Consider the following 25644-nt stretch of genomic DNA (forward strand, 5'->3'; position numbering starts at 1 on the left):
TGCTGATGTTGACAGCTACCAATGAAAGGTGGACAACTCAGCAAAACCCATGTGCTACCACGTGATTATAACCAATGAAAAAGCACCAGGTGTCCCAAGGACACGTGGCGCAAAGCAATTGGAGGAGGCCAACAAGGCCCTAATTGGGTCTGAGCCCAATCATTGGAAACCCTAGCACTATAAATACCACATCAACTCCACAAAGAGACACATCCAATTACAGAGTATTCAGCTATATTAAGCAATACACTCTAACTCCCTTACTCTCATATTATTATCTTCTCCTATAAACTCTTATTCTCACACCGGAGGGTTACCCCAAAGAGGACCCCTCTGTCCCTTTCTGAGGGGTAAGTTTACGGTGCTGTTCATTTTGTAGGTGGAAGAACCCAGATCCCAGAGAACCATCGGTGAAATAGCATAATCACACCCGAGGAAAGTAGATCGTCTACCAGTGAGTCGATCCACGTTTCTTCAATAGCTATTGTGAACGATATATTAGAGTATCGTTTATGAAGAATTGTTCAACAACTTATCTTCAAAGAATGCTATGAAAGTCTCACGATTCATTTAACTATGTAAAATAGATTATTTGGCCACAATAACTTTATTTTGTTTATTATTATCACAATTATCATCGATCTATAAATTCTTTTTATATATAAAGGCTCGTTTCTTAATACTCGCTCGATCTATAAATTCTTTTTTTATATATAAAGGCTTTTTTTTAGTATTCGCTCAGAGCAACCAAAATCTCATAGATTGCTCTGTAAATAGTGTTACATTTATCTAGTCTAAAACCACTCTACAACCCTTTACCAACTACAACAGTAAAAATATCATATTCATGATTATTACTGGAAGGTTTAATTCAAAGGATTTTGAGCAAAGTTGGACATAGTAACAACAAAAAATAGTAAAAGATTAAAATTCAACTACCTATGATAAGAAGGAAACACTATCTATAAAACTAAATACAAAAACAAATGAGAAACATGTGTTGAAGGAAATGATGTTTTTATCTCTAGACTTCTTTAACCAAAAAAAAAAAAAAGGAAAATTTGCCTAATCCCAATTAAGATGTTTTGTTTATACCATAATACACTTTTTGATCCACAAAAAACAAATGTTTTGTATAACAAAAACCTTGTCCATTTAACCCTCATGATCTTGCCTCCTAAACAACTTCTTGAGAGACAACACTTTTTACCAACCTCAACTTGTGTAACAAATTATAAGCCGCGTAAAACTGTTGGCGTTGAACCAAAAATCTCAAAAACATATCGCGTGATTCGTATATTGCGTGTTTCGTATATTGTTTGGTAAACCAAAAAAATGGCTTCCTTCACATTAGTACATCTTGTGTTAAACATTCTTCCTCCAATACTCTCTCCCTTGCCTTTGTTGCCTATATTAATAAATTTTAATAAATTTATTTATTAATTGCTTCATTTAGATTATACATATATGGATAAAACAGAAAAATTATAAGGCAATACCTGTTTTTCATAATTGGTACAAATTGTTGCAGCTGAAAGTAGAATCACTTGAACGGTGGCACCAACTAATATTCCAATCCACAAGCCCTCTCCTCTAAATGAGGTGCAGAATCCTAATAAAGCAGCGATCGGGATTCCAGCAAGATAAAATGCTGCAAGATTCGCGTACGCCCCTAAATGTTGCCATCCCACACCCCTCGCAACACCTATTTCATCAAAATATTATATAATAAAACGACTGTCTTTTATATTATATTACTAAAAAGTTTTCTCCGTTTTTCTCGTTCCAATAAAAAAAACTTGAGAAATTTTAACCCGTTTTGACCTGTTTCAATCATTTTTTTAGTTTAACCCCATTCTAACCCATTATATACATTTTAGTACAACTCATTCAACCAAATGGCTCACATTTGCCACCCCTATATTATATGCAGTTAGTCAGTAAACACACACAAAATAACATGCAAAAAGTAAAAGATTTTACCCGAAAGAGTTCCTTGTAAACTATCCATTATAATGTTTACACATACAAGAGGTGCGATTTTCATCACATAATCGACAACTTCTTTTTCGTTTGTGAAAATGTATCCAAAAATGTGTCTGTTGAGGAAAACAATCATGCTGACCATAGATGTCTCGACAACTGCAACGATCATGATGGCTTTAACTGCCACACGCGCGCCTTGTGGATTCCCGGCTCCAAGTTCATTTGATACTCTCGTGCTGAGAAAATAAACGAACACAGTCAGTCAATCGCATTTATAGATATATGCAGGATAAAAAAAGGAACTGCATTATGAGATTTTGAAAAAACCTTACACCAGCAGCAAGTCCATATGGTATAGAATAGAGTGTAGCAATAGTATTGAGACTGTTTAAGAAATTCACAAATTATAATCATTATTAACTCTAGTTCAGGGCACTTTTTATTAGAGTGTGCATGAAACCAAAGAAAAATGAAAAACCCAACCAAAATAACCGAACCCAAACAAAAACCGACAGATAGGGGTGTGCAAGAAACCGAAAAAACCAATCTGGAACCGAAAAAACTGAACCAAAACAAAAACCGACGGTTCGGTTTTATGTTTTTGTAAAAACCGAACTACCGGTTCGGTTTTGGTTTTGCATATAATAAAAACCGAAAAAACCAAACCGAACCGAATTCCTAAATATTTGTTATTTTATATTTTATATTAAGTAATTTATAAGAATTTAATAAACATGTAACTCAAATATTTTTAGTAAAATGTTTAATAGTCTATTATTTTACGATTAACAAATCATTTATACCTAAATTAATTATTTTTTGAAAACTTTCTCTTGATCTAAAATTTCAAGATCAAATGGCAAAAACCGAAAAAACTGAAACCGAACCGAAACCAAAATGAAAACCGAAAAAACCGAAACTGAATGGTTTCAAATACTCCAAAAACCGAAGTTTTGGTTTTCGGTTTGGTTTTAACCCATAACCGCACCGAACCGCACCACACACACCCCTACGGACAGCTTGGTTCTATGTTTTTGCAAAACGAGTTTTCGGTTATGCATGTGATTAGAACAGAACCGAAAGTAAGGATTTTTGTATTACATTTTGAATTTTAAGTAATTTATAAGAACTTAATAAATATTGTAACCCGAATATTTTAGCTCAAAATGTATGATAATCAATTAGTTATTAATTAACCAAAAAGTTTCAGCCCAAATTTATTATTTTGGGCCAATTTTTTTTGGTACAAAAATTTCAAGCCCAAATGGTAATACTAAAAAACCAAAACCGGACCTAACACAAACCGAAAATACCAAAATCAAACATTTTTCAAAATTTAAAAACCGAATTTAGTTTTTGGTTTGGTTTGAACCCAAAACCGACCCATGCATATTGTTGTTTACGGTCTACAGATGATATCATACCAAACAGAGAGAACTGAAGTTTCAAGCTCGGGATTTGGCAGAAGCCCAGAAAGCAATATGAGAAACTCGTAGGACCACCATTCGAGGCTGCACACGTTGAAAATTCACAAAAAAACATTAATCACTGATTAATAAATTTTTTAACACGGATAACTAATTTAATTTGATAAGATTAGTTACCAAATCATGATAGCTGATGGGATAGCAAAGCTGAAAAACTGTTTAATCCCATGAAACACTTCAATCGAGATTGGAGAACGCGTTTTCGCACACGATGGAGAGTACATCATGTAAATTAAAAGAAAAACCGCGTTTGACCACATGGCAACACTCACCGACATTGCTGCACCAATGTTACCCAATCCGGTTTTATACACAAGGGTCCAACAAAGCGGGATGTGCAGGCATAAAGCAACTGCTGAGCTGGTAAGCATGGGCATTAACATGCTTTGCATTTGGAAATATCTAACAAGCGGTTGAAGAATCGCGCAGGCAAAAAGTGCGGGAATGAGCCACGTGATGAATTTCCCGGCTTCGTGTGAAATCGAAGGGTCTTGACCGATAAGAAGGAGTAGTGATCCGGTGTATCGCCAAAAGATAGCAAGCGGTATGCAAACAATTAAAAGTGAGAACATTGCAGTGTAAGTCAAAACTCCAACTTTTTTGTATTGTTGAGCTCCATAAGCTTGTCCACATAAAGTTTCTAAAGCACTAGACATTCCCAACTGTCAAACCCATAATTTATATAAATTCAGTTAAACAAACAAATGTATGTAAATAATTATACTCAAAACAGTGAAAACTTATGTGAAAGAGTGTCCAGAAATTATGACCTCCAGCCTAACAAAAGGAAGCCTTATAACTTATTTACACAAATAATAAACAATTAAGGTCAATATTATTATGTTTTGGTTAAAGTTCGGTTTCGGTTAACATTCGGTTATGGGATCATCCGCCAGTTTTTCATTTATTAAATTTTCATACTACATTTAAGTATGTTTATTAGTTTTAGTTACTGCATAGTTTAACAAAAAAAAAGATAATTGACTGAAAAATTACCAATTTAACGATAAAAAAAATTATCGTGTCCTATTAAAAGAAAAGAAACTTTTTTACTCGTTAATTTCAAAAATAAAAATTTAAATTTAGGGGTCATTGAAGATTGAATAAACAAAAAAAACAGGTTATACTGTTAAAAGAGAAGGTTGGGAGAAACAATTTCCAAATCCAAAAATTTTATGTTATTACAAATAAAGATAATAATTCAGGAATCATGGCCTCTTGGTTAACAAAAGGAAGCCTTACAACTTATTTTACCTACAATAAACAATAAGTTCAAACTAATTTTGCTTCGGTTAATGATCAATTTTGGTTAACGTTCGGTTCTGGTATCATCTGCAAGTTTTTCATGGTTTCTTTTTTTATACTACATATAAATATTCATATACTGCATGGTTTGACAAAAGATAAACAGCATATTATTGACTAAAAAACTACCAACTAAACAATTAAAGATTAAAACAAAAAAACAGGTTACACTGTTAAAAAAAGAGAGGTATTGAAAGAAAATTTTCCAAATTGTAAATTTTTCTATTATTACATTTAAAGATAACAATTTGGATAATAACTTATCCAGATTTACCTTACAATGTTTATCATCTTAAAGCAAAAAACTGAATAGATAGTATTAAATTTTTAAAGAAATTATACTTTTCTGTGTCTAATAATTTGGAAGGAATTTACAGTCATACTTTAAATACATCATATTTAATCATCTTAATGCTAACTTATTAGCTTTTCATTTGGATTTGGACATAAATGAATATATTATATATATGGCATGAGCGTTAAAAACTGCATATAATTAGTAATTTAACAGATGAATCCCACTCACTTTACACTAATTACACCTAATAACTATCCCACAAGAAAAATCAACATTCCAACTACAGAAGTTTAAAGACATTAATGGAGGGAAAACAGAACAAAAATTCGCAATATTAGATCAACAGATGACAACTTTTATTTAACTAATTTCCACACTATGTTCTTCTAGATCTAAAAATTATTGAGCAGTTCAAATCTGACAAGTAACCAGAAATTTAGTAAACAAACTGGATAGAGATCCAACTATCAATACGAATACAGTTTTATAAAAAAGTAATTAGCAAGATGTAAAGTTTATAAATTATATTGTTACCATAATTATGAGAGAATATTTAATTGACTTTCCTTTGTAATTATCTCTACGGTCATGTTACAGCCACACCACCCCAATATAATTTCACATCATAAAAACAACCGTCCACAAAACACAAACGGCCGTGTTGACAAAAAAAGTCAAACCTTGTAAATTATTGGTCAAAACAGCCGTTTGAACAATATCTGAACGGTTGTTTTGGCCATAGATGTGACAAACTTTAAAAATTATTGGTTACAACGCCATCAACAAAATAGCAGTTTTGTGAAAACGATTGGTCAAGACACCCGTTTAAATAATAAACTTTGAAAATTATTAGTCAGATGCCGGACAGTTGTGCTGACAACGAACACTGTTAATGAACCAATCAAATTAATAGATTTCAAAAATTCCTATATAATTTCTAATCAAGAAAGACTAGACAGCCAAACATCGTAAGCTTTCATCAAAACAGTCGTCCAACCTCTATCAACACCGTCACTTAAAACACTTTGTGACTAGACGTCAGACAGTGTGTATTATATGTATATACATAGTCTATCAATAATCTCAAATCCCCGTCTATGTCAAACTTTAAAAGTTATCAGTCAAAATCCAGACGGCCGTGCTAACAAACAATTCTACCCCAACACACTATTAATGAACCTATCAAATAAATACACTTCAAAATTCCTATATAATTTCTAATCAAGAAAGAACTAGACTATCAAAATTTGAAAGTTTTCATCATAAAAGTCGTCCAACCTCTGTCAGAAAACGTAACTTAAAACTTTGAAAATTATTAGTCTGAAGCCGTGCTAACAAACAATTCTACCAAAACACACTATAAACAAACCAATCAAATAAATATATCTCAAATATCCCTATATAATTTCTAATCATTAAACAATAGACAGTCAAACTTTGAAATTTACTATTAGTCAAAACAATCATCCAACCTCTTTTATCTATTTATACCGTATTCTATATACAGTTAATTAAAAATATATACTATATATATAGTTGATTAATAATACACAAGAACTGTATATATATATATATATATATATGTAATATAACAACTTACGATTAAACTGAAACCGGTGACACTCGACAGCGAAATCGCAATGAACGTACTCGAGAGCGAAAGCTCACCGAGATGACCGACCATCATAACGGAGATAACCTGCAACAAATACTGCGACAGCGTCACCGCCACCATCGGTCCAGCAATAAACCCGAGCTTCTTCATCTCAACCGTCAACACTCGCCACGTCAGCCTGTTGTTATTATTATTATCTTCTTCTTCTGGTTTCAACATTAATAATCCTTCTTCCATTGCTGAAGAGGTATGTACCCGCCTCAACACCGAGCAAGGCGGGTCAACCCACAAGATATAGACAAGAGACTTGAAATCAAGACATTATGAAGGCACAAAGCCAAAACCTATGCGCATGGCGCATATCACACATGCTCAGGCATCATATGCCCAGGCACCACACATGCTCAGGCATCGTATGCCCAGGCACCACACATGCTCAGGCATCATATGCCCAGGCACCACACATGCTCACGCATCACATATGCTCACGCATATCACATATGCGCGTGGCGCATCAGCGCGCGGTGCATATCATATGCTCACGCATATCACATATGCGCGTGGCGCATCAGCGCGCGGCGCATATCACATGCTCGTGCATATCACATCTGCGCATGAAACATCTGCGCGTGAGAATAAAGAGAAGACCTCGCGCATCCTCAGGATAGGCGCGTATCACACATACACATAATCAACCTCATCCTTATCCAAATCAGGATTAGGGCAACCTTGATTGTGCACGTCAGACAACCTTCCAGAAGGTATCTTTTTAAGGAATAAGAATATGCTGATGTTGACAGCTGCCAAATGAAAGGTGGACAACTCAGCATGACACATGTGCTACCACGTGATTACAACCAATGAGAAAGCACCAGGTGTCCCAGAAGACACGTGGCGCAGAGCAATTGGAGGAGGCCAACAAGGCTGAGCCCAATCAGTGGAAACCCTAGCACTATAAATACAGCATCAACTCCACAAGGAGAGGGATTCATTCATTGATATTCAATCATATTCAATTACATTCAATCACAGAGAGTTACAGCCAGTAACATACAATCACATCAAATTATAGAGTATTCAGCTATTAAGCAATACTCTCGAAATTCCTTACTCTCACATATTATTATCTTCTCCCCAAATACTTATTCTCACACCGGAGGGTTACCCCAAAGAGGACCCCTCTGTCCCTTTCTGAGGGGTAAGTTGACGGTGTTGTTCGTTTTGTAGGTGGAAGAACCCAGATCCAAAAAAACCATCGGTGAAATAGTATAATCACACCCGAGGAAAGTAGATCGTCTACCAGTGAGTCGATCCACGCTTCTTCATTGGCGCCATCCACTGTTACAACGGCAATCAGATCTATATATAAAAACAAATTTTCACCATGGTTTCTGGCGTTCATAACGTTAATCAAGTTCTGGAGGATATTGAACGTGAGGATGTTAATGAGGGACAGCAGTTTCTGAGGGCACCGCGTGACTCTACGAGCACCACCAGTAACCGTCCCTTCATCACAACTCCTCATGGCCAGACTGAAACTCCTCCAGACGATCTCACGCTACAAAATCTTGCCGGCGCGAAACAAAAGGGACCAATGGGTCCAGAAGATGAAACAAATGATCCTAAAGAATGGCTCATAAACGAGCAGCGGCGTTTAATGGACAAGTACAATGAGATGGTCAAGCAGAAAAAGCTAGCCGACTTAACACAACGGCAAGCGTTTGATAAGCAAACTGTTCATGGAACAAAAAGGCCGCGCGCGCCGGAAGAAGGACATTCTGTTCACACTGCACACACTGAGTTCAGTGATGAAGAAGTGCATAGCATGAGGAAGACGCGAGATACTCATGCAGGAGGCTCACAGCTCCGCGCGCCTGTGAACATGGCGCCTGGAGCCAGAGCCGATCTGGATCTGCACATACCGTACAGCCCACCAGTTAGAGGGCAAGTGGACGTAACCACACCGTACAAACCGGCCATCTTGGTGAAACATTCAAACTTCACTGAGCGCATCGCTAAGGCTCCCATCCAGCACAAAACCAAGATGCCAAGTGGTTTGGGCAAATATGACGGCACAACAGATCCAGACGATTTCTTGCAAGGTTTTTACAACACGGGAAACCTAGAGAGCTGGACGATGCCAACATGGTGTCACATGTTTGCTCGCTGCCTCACGGGCGCGGCGCGTGTCTGGTTCGAGAGCTTGCCGACTGGGCAAATCGATGGGTTCGAGGAACTTTTGGAAAAGTTCCAAGCCCACTTCGTACAGCAGCGCAGTCACACGCGCGACCCTGATGACATCATGCACTGCGTGCGCAGGAATGATGAAACGATTGAAGACTACATCACTCGTTTCAATCAGGAGTCTCTGGCAATCGGAGGTATCACTGAGCAACTATTGCGCTTGGCCTTTATACAAGGCGCGCGCAGTGATCAACTCCGCCGAGCTCTCGTAAGCAGAGATGGCATGCCCACCACGTGGGCCAAGTTAATGGAAGCCTCGCGAGTTTTCGCGAGAAATGAAAAACAAATTGCCCAAGATAGGGCAAGAGAAAGAGCGCATCAAGCTGAGTCACCGCGCAGCAAAGAAAAAAGGGGCAAACAGAACTCTGTATGGTCCAGGTTGCAACCAACCGGTTTTTCTTCCACAGAAAAGCAAGCGCAACCAAGCTCACCCCAGCCCCAAAAAGATGTTCGTAATCGCGGGGAGGGTGACAAGAGGGAAGGCGGCAGAGATTCTAACAGACCTCTGCCAAGAATATGGACTCCCCTCACTAAAACGCCTTCACAGGTGTTAAGCACTGAGAATGTCCAATTCAAAAGCCCCAAGCCACTACACTACAAGGGACCATCAGACAGTGGCAAGTACTGTGAGTTTCACAAGTCCACAGGGCACAACACTGATGCATGCCACCACTTGAAGGATGCAATTGAAAAGGATGTGAAATCAGGCAAGCTGGCTCACCTGGTGAAAAACTCAAGGCCAGAAAATGAACAACCAGAAGGAGCCTCTGCCAGCAAAAAGTACAAAAGAATCTGTGTAGCCGAGGGAGGAAGGCAAGGGCAAACATCAAGAAAGAGAAGCGCGCAAATACAAGGAGACTGGCGCGAGCAACAAGTAATCTTCCCAAGAATCAGGGGAGGCCCTTCCATCAGCAGTCCTCTTGTTATCACTACACACATTGCTCATTACGAGGTGTCAAAAGTCCTGGTGGACACTGGCAGCGAATCAGACATCATGTATGAGCAATGTTTCAGAAAACTTGATCCGGCAGACCAAGCAAGGCTTGAAATTGTGAACGCACCAATCTCTGGTGTTTCAAATGAAATCATTCATCCCCTAGGTCAAATACAATTTGAGCTAACTATGGGGGATGAGAAACACAAGCGAGCCGAAGTTGTTAACTTCTTGGTCTTGCCCACCACTTCTTGCCACAATATGATCTTGGGTAAGGGAACGATTGCCCAATTCAACGCCATACCGTCGCCAGCGCACGGCGCGTTGGGGTTCCCAACACCAACAGGTGTAACTTTTGTATACCGAGATCATTTGTGCGCAGTGACAAGTACTCCGCGGGAGGGGAGAATGAAAATTCCAATGGTAGAAAACGCGCCAGCGGAATGGATTCTCAACCAGAAATTCCCGGAGCAAAAAATCACAATTGGCGCTACGATATCAGACGACACGAGGGTGAGAATGAAAAAATTGCTCACAGCATATATGTCGGTCTTCGCGTGGCAACACTCTGATATGACTGGGGTTCCGCGAGACCTGGCACAACATTCTCTCAACACCTTCAAGTCTGTAGAGCCAATTGCTCAAAAGAAGAGAGTCATGGGGGATGAAAAGGCGAGGGCCATGAATGAGCAGGTTGAGGATCTACTGCGCGCAAACATCATCCGCCCGATACGATACCAGACGTGGGTAGCCAATCCTGTGATGGTAAAGAAAAGTAACGGGTCGTGGAGGATGTGCATTGACTTCAAGGACCTCAACAAAGCGTGTCCAAAGGATTGTTACCCCCTCCCAAACATCGACGCAAAGGTGGACTCCGTGGCGCCATTCAAGCTCAAATGTTTCCTGGATGCCTACAAAGGCTATCACCAGATTCAAATGGCACCACAAGATGAGGACAAGACCGCATTTAGAACCGAAAAGGGTGTTTTTTGCTACACAAAAATGCCCTTTGGTTTGAAGAATGCGGGCGCCACCTACCAAAGACTTATGGATGCCATTTTCAGCGAGCAAATCGGAAGAAACCTAGAAGTCTATGTGGATGATTTGGTGATCAAGAGCAGGGAGGAAAAGCAAATGCTCAAAGACATCGAAGAAACCCTTGGGCGCCTAAAGGAAGTTAACATGAAGCTCAATCCGAGCAAATGTACTTTCGGCGTACTGGAGGGAAAATTCCTAGGTGTAATGGTCACCAAGGATGGTTTCAAGGTGAACCCGGAGAAGGTGGAGGCCATCCTTGACATGCCCTCGCCATCCACCATGAAAGAAGTCCAGAAGCTGAATGGTAGATTGGTTTCAATCAACAGGTTCCTAGCGAACCATGCAAGCAAATCTACCCCGTTTGTCAACACATTGAGGAATTGCTTAAAGAAAAGCCAATTCAAATGGACTCCTGAGGCCGAGCAAGCTTTCAGTGAGATTAAAGAATGTTTGATAAATCTGCCCGCGCTCACAGCTCCACTTCCTGGTGAAACTCTGACACTGTACCTATCAGCAGGAGAGCGCGCCATCGGCGCAGTATTATTGGTGGATCGCAAGGGAATCCAAACGCCAATATACTATGTGAGTCGGGTGCTGACAGATCCTGAGACGCGCTACTCCATCATGGAAAAGTTAGTTTTGTCACTAACACACGCGTCGCGCAAGCTTCATAGATATTTCAATGGTCATCCCATTGAAGTTCTGACTGGTTACAACATCCAGCAAGTCTTGCGGCGCCCGGCGCTCTCAGGAAGGCTAACAAAATGGGCGCTGGAATTAGGAGAGCACACGATCTCCTATAAGCCCCGTCCAGCAATAAAGGGACAAGTTTTAGCTGATTTCATCGCGGAAATTCCAGAAGAAAAAATTGAAGAGGCTCAGCGCGAGGTAGACCCTCCGCGAGCCAATGATGAAGATAATGTTTGGAGATTGTTCACTGACGGAGCTTCAAACAACGAAGGGTCCGGCGCAGGCCTCAAACTGGTAGATCCAGAGAATCATGAATATACTTACGCCATCAGGTTGGACTTCAAGAGCACCAACAATGAGGCTGAGTATGAAGCCCTGCTGGCTGGCCTGCGCATCGCGCACAAATTCGGGGTTAAAAAGCTAGAGGCCCATGTTGATTCATACTTGGTAGCAGCACAGGTCAATGGCCTTTATAATGCCAATGAGAACACCATGCCTCTATATCTAGAGCAGGCGAAAAAGCTCATCGAGCAATTTGACTGCTTCAGAATCATTCATATTCCGCGCAGTGAAAACAAATCTGCAGACGCGCTGAGTAAGATGGCATCAACCAGTTTTGATCACTTTGGCAAAGATGTCAGGGTAGAAGTAATGAGCAACCCGTCGGTGGTAGCGAAGTCTGTCCTGGTAACTCATACAACCCCTTCATCATGGATAACTCCAATAATGGAATTCTTGAAGGAGGGAAGAGTACCAGACGATCGCGCCCAGGCGAGGAAGATAAGACACAAGGCGCAGAACTATGAACTGCTTGACGGTACATTATATCGACGCTCTTATCTTGGGCCGCTCATGAAATGCCTAGATGCTGAGGAAGCAAGCTATGTGATCAGAGAGATACATGAAGGAATCTGTGGAATACATGCTGGCCCGCGCATGGTGGTTGCCAAGGCAATGAACGCAGGCTACTATTGGCCAGGCATGTACTTGGACGCTCTAAAGGAGATCCAAAAATGCAAAGCATGTCAGAGCTATGCGCCAAACACCATGCGGCCAAAGAACAACTTGATTCCAGTAACCTCAGCATGGCCTTTCCATAAATGGGCAATCGACATTGTGGGTCCCCTACCGCAAGCGCCAGGGCGAGTAAAATTTTTGGTAGTGGCAGTAGACTATTTCACAAAATGGGTTGAAGCCAAGCCACTAGCAAAAATCACAGCCGAAGCGATGAAGCAGTTTATATGGAGCCACATCATATGCCGTTTTGGCTTGCCCATGGAAATTGTGAGCGATAATGGCAAACAATTCACTGACAAGAAGTTATCAAACTGGCTCAAGGAATTGCGCATCAACCAAATCTTCACTTCGGTATACCACCCTCAGGGGAATGGCCAAGTGGAGCGCGCGAATCAAAGCTTGTTAAATGGGCTGAAGAAAAGGTTGGAGGGAGAATCCCATTCTTGGGTCGAAGAGCTACCTAATGTCCAGTGGGCGCACAGGACATTAAGCAAAACCAGCAATGGCGAATCCCCGTTCAGCCTAACCTATGGAACGGAGGCAATGATTCCAGCAGAAATTGGATGCCCATCCCATAGAGTGCTCATGATGAGCAAGATTGATAATGAGCGCGAAAGAAGGTTGGATCTCAACTTACTTGAAGGGCGCAGAGAGGCGGCTATCATCAGTGAAGCCAAGTACAAGAAAAAAATGGAAAAATATTACAACCAGCGTGTGAAAGAATGCCACTTCAAGAAAAATGATATTGTCCTTCGAAACAATGAAGCTAGCCGCGCGATACCCCCAGGAAAAATGTCACCCAATTGGGAGGGACCGTATCAAATCTCAGAAGAATTGGGGAAAGGCGCATATGCTTTAAAAGATTTGAACGGAAAGAAGATCCTGCGCGCATGGAACGCGGCACAGCTTAGAAAATGTTTCATGTAAAAAATATCAAGTTTGTAATCAAGGCTTTTTAAGCAATTATGAATAATGATACGCGCTATCTTCTCTTAATGTGGATTCTATTTTGCATACATGTTTCACACTTCCCTTTATTAGTTTTGAGAAATATGACAATATTGTATTGACATCAAAACGAAATAAAAACGAAGTAAAACATACATGCGCGAGCTTCAAGCTCAAACGCGTTAACGAGTCTTAACTCTAAAACGTCAGGGCCTTAGCCCAATTCTATTACCGTTTGCATACATGTTTCACACTTCCCTTTATTAGTTTTGAGCAATATGACAATATTGTATTGACATCAAAACGAAATAAAAACGAAGTAAAACATACATGCGCGAGCTTCAAGCTCAAACACGTTAACGAGTCTTAACTTTAAAAAGTCAGGGCCTTAGCCCAATAATGTGAGCCTTAGCTCAAATCACTCACAACATCCATTCTACATGCTGCGCAGACTGACCATAAAAATACCTAAGCACAACTAAGGCAAAGCGAATGCCAAAACATAGTTGTTAAGGTCTCAGGTCGAGGTCGCGCATAAAATTGTAATGGATATCTGAGTAACGCATTGACGCGTAAGGCTTAAAAACTCATAATTCCATAAACGCGCGATAACGTCGCGCAAAAGAGGAATAATGACAGCGCCAAGACACGTGTCAACATAATCAAGATATGGCAAAATCACTTACAATATGACAAGGGTTAAGTATAATAAATTCCTTACAACCTTGTTCTTATTCCAACGTGCAAGCATATCTTATATAAAGAGATGAATGGGAATGCGCAAGATGCGAAGAAGGGAAAAACAAAATTTCATTCCAAAGCATTGAAATTTACAAGTTTACAAGATGAGATACAAACTACAAAAAAAAAAAAAAAAAATGAAGGGCTTCTCAAGTCTCCACGTTGACATCAGCCTCTTCATCATCCTCATCACTGCCCTCAGCATCTGGCGCAGCCTGCTCCTCGTCATCTCCAAACTGACCATAGTCAAGTTGTTCGTCTTGAATGGAGTCTTCTATCGCAACAGTGTCAGGAGCGGATCCTTTGGTCACGCCAGAGCCGCTAGCAACGCCAGCATTCCCCGCGCCATCATCGCCGCTACCAGCCCCTTCGCACTCGTCAAGTAATTTCTTTAGCGCGCCGAGGTCGGGCTGGTCAGCAAGCGCGGATATCTACAAATCATAAGCAAAAATATGAGTACAAAAAGACTTAGAAAATAAGTCAAGGTAATCTCATTAAGGTTAAAATACCTGCGCAAGGATGGGAATGGGAGTATTCATATACTTCTCCCCCATCGCGGCCATTTTCGCGCAGGCAGCGTCGCTCTGATAAGAGTACTCGGATGGGTTCTTCTTCAACATGCCATATTCATAACCATCCGTGAACCCTTCAGCTCGGCCCACCAAGCGCGCGGCAGCGTTGCAATCCATCACCAGGGCCTGAAACTCGCCTGAGTATTTCATCGCGTAAGCGCAACGAGTCATGCCCTGTGAGATCAGCCATTGGCGATCCTGCGCGAGGCCAGCAACAGACGTCTCGAGGGCAGGAACCTGAGAGTTTAATAACTCAACAGTTTCCTTAGTCTTTTTTAGCTCCTCTTTGTCGGACGCTGCTGCCGCCAAGATTTCTTCTTTTTCCGCCCGCGCAGCATCAAGTGCTTCCTGGCTAGACGCTGCCGTCGCCAGGGCTTCATCTTTATCGGCCTGCGCGGCCGCCAGCTCTTTCTTCAGGCGCGCAACCTCACTCTCCAGTGATGATTTTTCAGTGATAGACTGGACAAAAGCTCGGTCACGCGCCTCCGCCTCCAGCTCCAAGTCGCGCGCTCGGCGCGCGTACTTGGCCGCGTCCGCCTCCGCCGCATGAAGCTTCTCCCGCGCAGCCTGAAGCTCATGACCGCGCTTCACGAAGGCGCTGTTGGCACTGGCTCTGTTCTCACTAAGCTCTGCTTGGAGCTTTTCAGCTCTCTCGCGAGCATCAGAAAGATGCCAAGCAGACACCTTAGCCTCTTGCTTGGCTTCCGCAAGAGCATCATGTACTTTTACGTAATCAGAGCGAAGCTCTTGGGAGGCAGCAAAGAAGGCCGACCCAGCAAACATATGATCATTGAGCAAGTCGTCGCGAGCGCGGTCCTCCTGGAACCTCCTTTCAGATGGAGGCACAGCATGAGCCCAGAATTCCGCACACACACCCATGGACTGAAATGTGCTGTCTTCAGTTATATTCCATCTCGGGCGGTAAATGTGATCGGCTTCCTGCAAAAACAAAGCAATTATCTAAGTCATCAAAACATTAAGATGGAAGTCCGCGCAGCGGAGCAAAAAATAACAAATACCTGCGGGGATGAAGCAGAAAAGTCAGTGCCAGCCCCACGAGAAGGCTCCGCCGCGAAGCCTCTCGGCGCTGCAGGACTGGCGCGATCGCGGTCGGAGTCTTCAACTTCAAACTCCTCATCCTCCTCGGAAACAGGCCTTTTCTCCTGCGACCTAGAGCCAAAATCGGTCTCGCGAGGAGGGCTGTGCGCAGGAGGAGGTGAGGGAGGTCTCGACGCCGCCAGGTCGGCGCGCAAAATGGCCTCCTGCTCCTTAGTAATCCCGATGAGGGGAGATTCATCGCTTGCAGGAGCAGAAGCAGAGCCAACGGCGCTGGCACCGGCGCCAGGAGTGCCGCTAGCAGCTTGTACGCCAGCTACAGCTTCTATGAAAAAATCAACAAAAAGAAATGGTTCATGACTTGATCTAAAAGAAAGTCAGAAAATAAGAGCGCAATACGTACCTTGGCGCAACTGCGTTCGCGAAGCAAACATCGCCATGAAGTCCATTCTACCCTTCTTTGAGGGTAAAACGGGGGACTTCGAAGCGACCTCCGGCGCAGCCTCGGCATCTTGTCGCGCTGTCGCCGGCTCTACAATCATTTGAGTGAGCAAAGATTCATTAGTAATTCTATCAGAATCGCGCTCATAGAGACATAAAGGATAAGCAAAGTATACATGTCGAAGGCGCAACACCGCTTCCCTTTTCCGCCGCGCGAAGGGAGGAGGTAGTGGCACCATGCCTCAGGTGGACAGGAGGTCTGCCCACTTTTTGAGGCAGGGAAGACAAGGAAACCTTGGTGGTAAACTCCTGGGTTTTCCCAAATCTCCCCGTCTGAGTAGGAGGATCCTGAACAACAGGGGCAACATCTTTCTTCTGTTTCTTACTGGCCCCCGCGCCAGTTTTCCCCTTTGCTTTACGCTTTAGTTGGGGCGCCTCCTCCTCCTCCTCCTCTTCCGCGAGCTCCAGCTCGTAGTTTTCAAGCGCATCTACAATACACGCAACAGAAGTGTTAGCAAAATAAGGTATTATAAAGGAAAATGCATAAGTACAAGGGCTTACCAGGCGCATCGCTGTCGAAGACAAATCCCAGATCAACAGGGATGAACATGTCATCGAAGCGATCGGGGAAACCAACCTCCCCAGCGCCGAGCGCGACGGAGCCACCCTCCATATGCTCATCATATGCGGCGTGGATATACTCCTTGGTGACTGCACAAAACAAGTCGAATGATATCAGCAAAAGGAATTATATTCGCGCAGAAGTAAAGCAATGAGATAAACTTACACAAGCCGTCGACTTGGATAACGGGCTCAAGCGCGCTGTCCGCCCACCTCTTGCTCATACCAACCCCCACCAGCGCCTCCTCACAAATGTTCTTGGCGGGGGATGGTTCAGCGGTCAACTTATTAACCCAGGCGCCAGTTGGGTTCTTGAGGACACCCACATCCGCAGGCGCAGAAGTGATCGCGCGCATGGTCATACGGATGGGGATCACGCCAGCCCTGATATAAAAAAACCTCTCAGACCAGTCATGAAGGCTCTTGAATGAAACAGTGGAGCACTTCACCTTCTGACTGCGAGGAATGAAGGAGAACCAAGAATCTTGGATCTTGGGCTTATAAAAAAATTGAAAGCGCCGAGGGGTGGGCTCCTAGCGCTGGGATTTGCACATGAACTCAAAGTGAGTCATGCGCACAAGTCCAAACGGATGGACTTGGGATATATGAATCCCATAGAACTTAAGCAGCGCACCCACAAACCTTGTCATCGGGAGACGAAGGTTGCAGTGGGTGAAAAAATGGCTAAAAAGGGATATATAGCCGGTGGGCGGGTCCGCCGCCGTTTGCCCGACCACAGGCAACATGCAGCCAAACAGAGGGGGAAAACCCTGAGAGGCGATAAGGCTGTCAAGATCAGTCTGCCTCAGTTTGCAGGGGATTTCATTCCACCTCTTCACGGCCTTGGCCCTCCCTACCTCTTCCGATGAGACCTCAGCAGCCTTCTTCCCCTTGCCGGTCTTCTTCAATGTAGACATTACTAACGATTTTCTACGGCAATGGATGGGGGAGATTGTGTTGTCTGAGCTATCAGACATACAACTGTAACAACAAACAAACGATGCTTCTGAACAACAGAAATCTGGAAGCAGAAGAAAAGTAATAGAATGCAAGAAAGAAAAGCTCAGAAGAATAAACAAGAAGATGAAGGATAACAAAACTCTAAGGGCTGGCTTTTATAGGCCCAGGAGAGAGAAAAATTCGTGCTGATCGGACTTCACGCGCCCCCACTCGCAGGTGTAAGCCAAAGCGAGCGCGACACGTGTCCCTGACACTGTGGGAGGGGACACGAAAATAAACTTTACAGCTGCTACCAGAGTTCACGCGCCACCACTCGCAGGAACGAACCAACGCGAGCGCGACACGTGTCCCTGACAGCATGTGAGGGGACACGAAAGGCAACTGTAGCACCTCGAGCACACGAAATGTCTGACACGTCTACATCACTGACCCACGTCAGCAACCAACCACGTATAGGGACGATTCGTTTTCAAACAAAGGGATATAATTTCGCGCAACAAAAAATAATAAGAAGAAAAAGACAAACCCATACTAAAAGAGCAAACTATAGTCTAATATCTATCTTACCTCGCTCGCGCGAGACTAGACACACATTAGACTGGGGGGGCTTGAAGAGGTATGTACCCGCCTCAACACCGAGCAAGGCGGGTCAACCCACAAGATATAGACAAGAGACTTGAAATCAAGACACTATGAAGGCACAAAGCCAAAACCTATGCGCATGGCGCATATCACACATGCTCAGGCATCATATGCCCAGGCACCACACATGCTCAGGCATCGTATGCCCAGGCACCACACATGCTCAGGCATCATATGCCCAGGCACCACACATGCTCACGCATCACATATGCTCACGCATATCACATATGCGCGTGGCGCATCAGCGCGCGGTGCATATCATATGCTCACGCATATCACATATGCGCGTGGCGCATCAGCGCGCGGCGCATATCACATGCTCGTGCATATCACATCTGCGCATGAAACATCTGCGCGTGAGAATAAAGAGAAGACCTCGCGCATCCTCAGGATAGGCGCGTATCACACATGCACATAATCAACCTCATCCTTATCCAAATCAGGATTAGGGCAACATTGATTGTGCACGTCAGACAACCTTCCAGAAGGTATCTTTTTAAGGAATAAGAATATGCTGATGTTGACAGCTGCCAAATGAAAGGTGGACAACTCAGCATGACACATGTGCTACCACGTGATTACAACCAATGAGAAAGCACCATGTGTCCCAGAAGACACGTGGCGCAGAGCAATTGGAGGAGGCCAACAAGGCTGAGCCCAATCAGTGGAAACCCTAGCACTATAAATACAGCATCAACTCCACAAGGAGAGGGATTCATTCAATTATATTCAATCATATTCAATCATATTCAATCACAGAGAGTTACAGCCAGTAACACACACAATAACATCCAATTACAGAGTATTCTGCTATTAAGCAATACTCTCCAGATTTCCTTACTCTGATATTATTATCTTCTCCCACAAATACTTATTCTCACACCGGAGGGTTACCCCAAAGAGGACCCCTCTGTCCCTTTCTGAGGGGTAAGTTGACGGTGCTGTTCATTTTGTAGGTGGAAGAACCCAGATCCAAGAAAACCATCGGTGAAATAGTATAATCATACCCGAGGAAAGTAGATCGTCTACCAGTGAGTCGATCCACGCTTCTTCAATTGCCATAACGGAAACCGAGTGAGTTTGAGTTTGAGTTTGTTACGGCGGTGATAGTTTGTTGTACGTGTTATGGTGGAATATGTAGAAGATATTATTATTATTATTATTTCTTTTATAGTGGAACAGTAAGGGTGTTTTGGTAATTTCCCCATGTGTGTAAGTGTGTTCAACTACGGCTCTTTTCGGTGAATTAATTAATGAATTGATTTTTTAAATGAATAACAGTATCTTTTAAATAGGATATTGGTTAAATTTATCACATTAAGATATACTTACTTTCTGATTCGGAGAAAATCTCACTTAAGGCCAGTATTGTAAAAATAGCTAGTTCGTAGTCGAGCGGTTGGTTGGGAACAAACGATTAATTGGGATTAATCGAGATTAATTGGATCAGACTTTAATGTATATTTTTCAGTTTTATATATAAAAACACATTTTAACATGTAATTTTCATTCTTATACATACACAAACATATTTTAGCTGGAATCTTGTTGGAAACCGATGGTTTTTTATGGAATCTCGCCAGAAACCGTTGATTTTGGTCGGAATCTAGCCGGAAACCGTTGCTTTTGGTCGGAATCTCGCCGGAAATCCCTGATTTTGGTCGAATTTGACCCTTGACGGATTAATTAGCCGACTAGCGAAAAATTAATTAGTTAAATGGGGACTAGCGATTGATCAGGGATTAATCGGTGTCTAGTTGGGATTTTTGCAACACTGTTTAAGATCAACGCGTGTTCAGTTCAAGAATCGAACTAGTGAACGTCACCAACTCGTCTAGTCTGTCATCATCACAAGTTATCGTCGAAACTAAATGATAAGAGCATGATCGAACATGGGTCACGTCATATGTAACACAAAATATCTTTCTAACTAGTCTACCACAAGCTCATTGATGATAAATTGATTAATTAATTATTTCTTTATTAATTTATGGAGAGAATTTTATCAATTTATTGGTTAAGGATATGTTATAAATCGAGTTTATTGGTAGTTGATTTAAGTTTGAAGTTTGTATATGTATCATGTTAAGTTCATAGATTACTTGGTGTTTGCAAGCCAAAAATTAAAATTTACTTTCTTTGTTTTACTTATTCAATATGTATTTTGCCGACTCGCTTTTTATTCATGATGGCAAGATTAATAGTTATCCATTATTTTCTACTAATCTTAATATTTAAAATTCAGATAGATGTTTTATTAATTTATTGGTAAAGGAATATTAAAAGTTGAGTTTGTTTGGTAGTAAATTTTAAGTTTAAATATTTTCATCTATCATTATTAGGTTAACTTCATGATATTATTTATTTTTTGGAAGCCGAAAAATAGTGTATTTGAGTAATTAAAATAAAATTAATTACTTATAAAAGATGGTTGAAGTTATATAGAAAAGTGAAAAATAATTTAAACTTCCGACTCCCTTTTCTTGATGAAGACAAAATTTAATAGTTTATCTTTTTTCTCCTGATATTCTTAAATTTTAAAATTTAGATTGATATAGCTTAAAATTAATTAGCAGCTAGTGAATAATAAACTATGTTGGTTTATAAATATTTACTAAAATAACCTATAAATTTACTAACTATTTACTAAAATAAGTGATGTTGGTTTAAAAGTATTTACCGAATGCCACCGTGTAACTTAAAGTAGATTTATCCTTTTAAATGACTAATTGTTGCATTTCAATAATTAAACCTTTAATCTTTTATTCTATATCCCAACCACCATACCAAGTGAGAATGACTCAAATATATTTATTAATTTTGTCATTTTGTATAGCTGATTAACTTTTTATTACTTTTATTTTTATTTTTGTATATCCGTATTTGTTGTTTTTTTCCCTTGTTTTACCATTTTATTACCAACTCTTATGTCTCTATACACTGAAAATTTTAAAATAGATAATCCAACAAACCTTGCTAATTAAAAACCTTAAATAATCCAAGGTTAGTAAGGATAATAACAAATAAAGAAAATGGGGAACGAAGGGTCACCGGAAAAACGAAAAAGAAACTTCGTTTCTATGTGTCAATCTACCGAATGGAGTGATGTTAAGGGTTCCGTGATTTGCTTTTCGGCACTTTGGAATTGTAGGGGTATGGTACTAAAACCCGGTTCTACGACCCTAAATCTATTATGTTTGGCTTATTTCATTTCATGGACTAATACGATGTTATTGGGCCGAGGGGGTTTTGTGGAGGTAACCCTAACTGGGCTAGGCCCATTAGGGTACCATGATGGTGGCCATGAGACTCTATATAAGGAGGTCTCCACCTCCTTATCATTGGTCATGCTCAGTAAGAGCCACCATCACTTTTTGTGTCTGTGAACAAGAAATCCTCAGGATATCTTAGCAGTCGCCTCCACACCCCCGAAACCATTGCAGGTCTCGACATTGCAGGTCGCCGGCGCAGCCGCAGAAGAAGAAGAAGATCAAGACGTGGTTCGTTCATCTCGAAAATCCGTGGAAACATCGTCATGGATCAGGTAAGATTCGTTTCGTACTTCGACATTGGCGCCATCCGTGGGACCGCAACGAACTGCCCTTCGATCTTCATCTCGGCTGTCAGATCTCTCCCAAGAAAAACACAGATCTGGAAGTTTACAGAAAAAGGCTTCAAAGCTTGTTCTATTTAAAGCTCAAAAAGATCCATAGATCTAAAAAGAGGCTTCCAGATCTGGGCAAGAAGGAAAATCCGTGATTGGAATGATCAGATCTCCGAATCTGTGATGGTTTTAAATCTGCTCCGGGCTTCAGATCTGTCCAGATCTGATTTACAGATCTAGGTCTAGATTACAGACCTGGATTTTAGGTCTAAAGTTGCAGATCTGACTCTTAAATTGCAGATCCTGAAATTACCAGACTTCCGCCGCCATGTACGCACGCCCGTGGGTTCTCACTCCGCAGCCGTGCATGTGCCGCCGCGGAAAACACCATCTGGGTTTTGCGCAAGAGACCTCCGCCATGCACACGCACTTGCGAGTCACCACTCTATCGCCGTGCATGCGCGCATCAGGCTACGCGCCAAACTTCAAGGTTGGGAATCCTCATAATATCCCATATGGCTACGCGCCAAACTTCAAGGTTAGGAATCCTCCTAATATCCCATATGGCTACGCGCCAAGGTTGGGAATCCTCCTAATATCCCATATGGCTACGCGCCAAACTTCAAGGTTGGGAATCCTCCTAATATCCCATATGGCTACACGCCAAGGTTGGGAATCCTCCTAATATCCCATATGGCTACGCGCCAAACTTCAAGGTTGGGAATCCTCCTAATATCCCATATGGCTACGCGCCAAGGTTGGGAATCCTCCTAATATCCCATATGGCTACGCGCCAAGGTTGGGAATCCTCCTAATATCCCATATGGCTACGCGCCAAACTTCAAGGTTGGGAATCCTCCTAATATCCCATATGGCTACGCGCCAAGGTTGGGAATCCTCCTAATATCCCATATGGCTACGCGCCAAACTTCAAGGTTGGGAATCCTCCTAATATCCCATATGGCTACGCGCCAAGGTTGGGAATCCTCCTAATATCCCATATGGCTACACGCCAAGGTTGGGAATCCTTCTAATATCCCATATGGCTACGCGCCAAACTTCAAGATTGGGAATCCTCCTAATATCCCATATGGCTACGCGTCAAACTTCAAGGTTGGGAATCCTCCTAATATCCCATATGGCTACGCGCCAAACTTCAAGGTTGGGAATCCCCCTAATATCCCATATGGCTACGCGCCAAACTGCAAGGTTGGGAATCCTCCTAAGATCCCATATGGCTACACGCCAAACTTAGGGGTTGGGAATCCTCATACCATATGTTCACGCATCACATATGCTCACGCATATTTCACATGCTTACGCATCACATGCTCGCACATGTCACAGTCTACACGCACGCGCACGCAACATCTGCCCGTGGCGCATAACACAAAACCAAAGTCTACGCGCACGTGCATGCAACATCTGCACGTGGCGCGTGACATAAAGTAGCCCGTAAGTCGCCTCACGCGCAGGCCTTTATTATTCACAGCTCATAAGACGCCTCGCGCGCAAGCTGTTATTATTCTTACAGCCCGTAAGTCGCCTCACGCGCTGGCTTTATTATTCACACAGCTCATAAGACGCCTCGCGCGCAAGCTGTTATTATTCTTACAGCCCGTAAGTCGCCTCACGCGCAGACCTTTATTATTCACAGCTCATAAGACGCCTCGCGCGCAAGCTGTTATTATTCTTACAGCCCGTAAGTCGCCTCACGCGCTGGCTTTATTATTCACAGCTCATAAGACGCCTCGCGCGCAAGCTGTTATTATTCTTACAGCCCGTAAGTCGCCTCACGCGCTGGCTTTATTATTCACACAGCTCATAAGACGCCTCGCGCGCAAGCTGTTATTATTCTTACGGCCCGTAAGTCGCCTCACGCGCTGGCTTTATTATTCACACAGCTCATAAGACGCCTCGCGCGCAAGCTGTTATTATTCTTACGGCCCGTAAGTCGCCTCACGCGCAGGCCTTTATTATTCACAGCTCATAAGACGCCTCGCGCGCAAGCTGTTATTATTCTTTCGGCCCGTAAGTCGCCTCACGCGCAGGCCTTTATTATTCACAGCTCATAAGACGCCTCGCGCGCAAGCTGTTATTATTCTTACAGCCCGTAAGTCGCCTCACGCGCAGGCCTTTATTATTCACAGCTCATAAGACGCCTCGCGCGCAGGCATTTTTATTCTCAAAGCTCGTAAGACGCCTCTCGCGCGCAGGCTTTTATTATTCTTAGCTCGTAAGACGCCTCATGCGCAGGCTTTATTATGCTACAGCTTGTAAGACGCCCATCGCGCGCAGGCTTTTATTATTCTTAGCTCGTAAGACGCCCCTCGCGCGCAGGCTTTTATTATTCTTAGCTCGTAAGTCGCCTTGCGCGCCAGCTTCATTATTCTACAAGCTCGTAAGTCGGCTCGCGCGCCAGCTTCTTTATTATTTTACAGCTTGTAAGCCGCCTCACGCGCCAGCTTCATTATTCTACAAGCTCGTAAGTCGCCTCGCGCGCCAGCTTCTTTATTATTGCAGCTCGTAAGTCGCCTCGCGCGCCAGCTTCTTTATTATTACAGCTCGTAAGTCGCCATGCGCGCAGGCTCTCATTATTCTACAGGCTCGTAAGACGCCTCTCACGCGCCAGCTTCATTATTCTACAAGCTCGTAAGTCGCCTCGCGCGCCAGCTTCTTTATTATTTTACAGCTTGTAAGCCGCCTCACGCGCCAGCTTCATTATTCTACAAGCTCGTAAGTCGTCTCGCGCGCCAGCTTCTTTATTATTACAGCTCGTAAGTCGCCTCGCGCGCCAGCTTCTTTATTATTACAGCTCGTAAGTCGCCATGCGCGCAGGCTCTCATTATTCTACAGGCTCGTAAGACGCCTCTCGTGCGCAAGCTTTACTACTTTCACAGCTCGTAAGTCCCCTCACGCGCCAGCTCAATTATTATTCTCAAAGCTCATAAGACGCCTCTCGCGCGCAGGCTTTTATTATTCTAAGCTCGTAAGACGCCTCTCGCGCGCAGGCATTATTATTATAACTCGTAAGTCGCTTCTCGCGCCAGCTCCACTATTATTATAGCTCGTAAGTCGCCTCACGCGCGAGCTTCATTATTGTTATAGCTTGTAAGTCGCCTCGCGCGCAGGCTTTATTACAACATGTCACCATCATGAAGAAGGCCTCTCAAAACTCAGACAATAAAGACAAGGCCAAAGAAAAGGGAAAAAACCGCCTCACACCTTATAAAGTCCAGCGCTCCACCTAGACGCTTGCGCGCCCAGGAGCAACACTGGACTTGGGGGGGCTTGTAGGGGTATGGTACTGAAACCCGGTTCTACGACCCTAAATCTATTATGTTTGGCTTATTTCATTTCATGGACTAATACGATGTTATTGGGCCGAGGGGGTTTTGTGGAGGTAACCCTAACTGGGCTAGGCCCATTAGGGTACCATGATGGT

At 42.7% G+C, this 25644-nt stretch overlaps 1 protein-coding gene across 1 annotated transcript; it reads right to left on the reverse strand.

The window, feature by feature from the left end:
- Positions 1 to 1048: 1048 nt before the first annotated feature.
- Positions 1049 to 6933, reverse strand: LOC143550199 (protein DETOXIFICATION 12-like). The gene is made up of 7 exons (XM_077040893.1): positions 6677 to 6933; positions 3591 to 4135; positions 3411 to 3497; positions 2314 to 2370; positions 1984 to 2222; positions 1500 to 1705; positions 1049 to 1408 (listed from the first exon to the last, which is right to left on the reverse strand). Exons 1-7 carry the CDS (start codon positions 6926 to 6928, stop codon positions 1346 to 1348), a joined length of 1449 nt encoding a protein of 482 aa, XP_076897008.1. The 5' UTR covers positions 6929 to 6933; the 3' UTR covers positions 1049 to 1345.
- Between the last annotated feature and the right edge of the window lie 18711 nt (positions 6934 to 25644).

Source organism: Bidens hawaiensis, unplaced genomic scaffold (genome assembly GCF_021521415.1).
Source record: "Bidens hawaiensis isolate Kalapana, Puna unplaced genomic scaffold, B.hawaiensis_p1.1 tig00015937_1, whole genome shotgun sequence".
Classification (NCBI taxonomy): Eukaryota; Viridiplantae; Streptophyta; class Magnoliopsida; order Asterales; family Asteraceae; genus Bidens; species Bidens hawaiensis.

Bases quoted from the DNA above. Each gene is read 5' to 3' on its own strand.
- LOC143550199 (XM_077040893.1), bottom strand. From the start codon at position 6,928: ATGGAAGAAGGATTATTAATGTTGAAACCAGAAGAAGAAGATAATAAT. The intron at 4,136-6,676 runs GTAAGTTGTTAT...TGGGTTTGACAG, and splicing joins TCACCGGTTTCAGTTTAATC to TTGGGAATGTCTAGTGCTTT. The intron at 1,409-1,499 runs GTATTGCCTTAT...TTATTAATATAG, and splicing joins GTACCAATTATGAAAAACAG to GCAACAAAGGCAAGGGAGAG.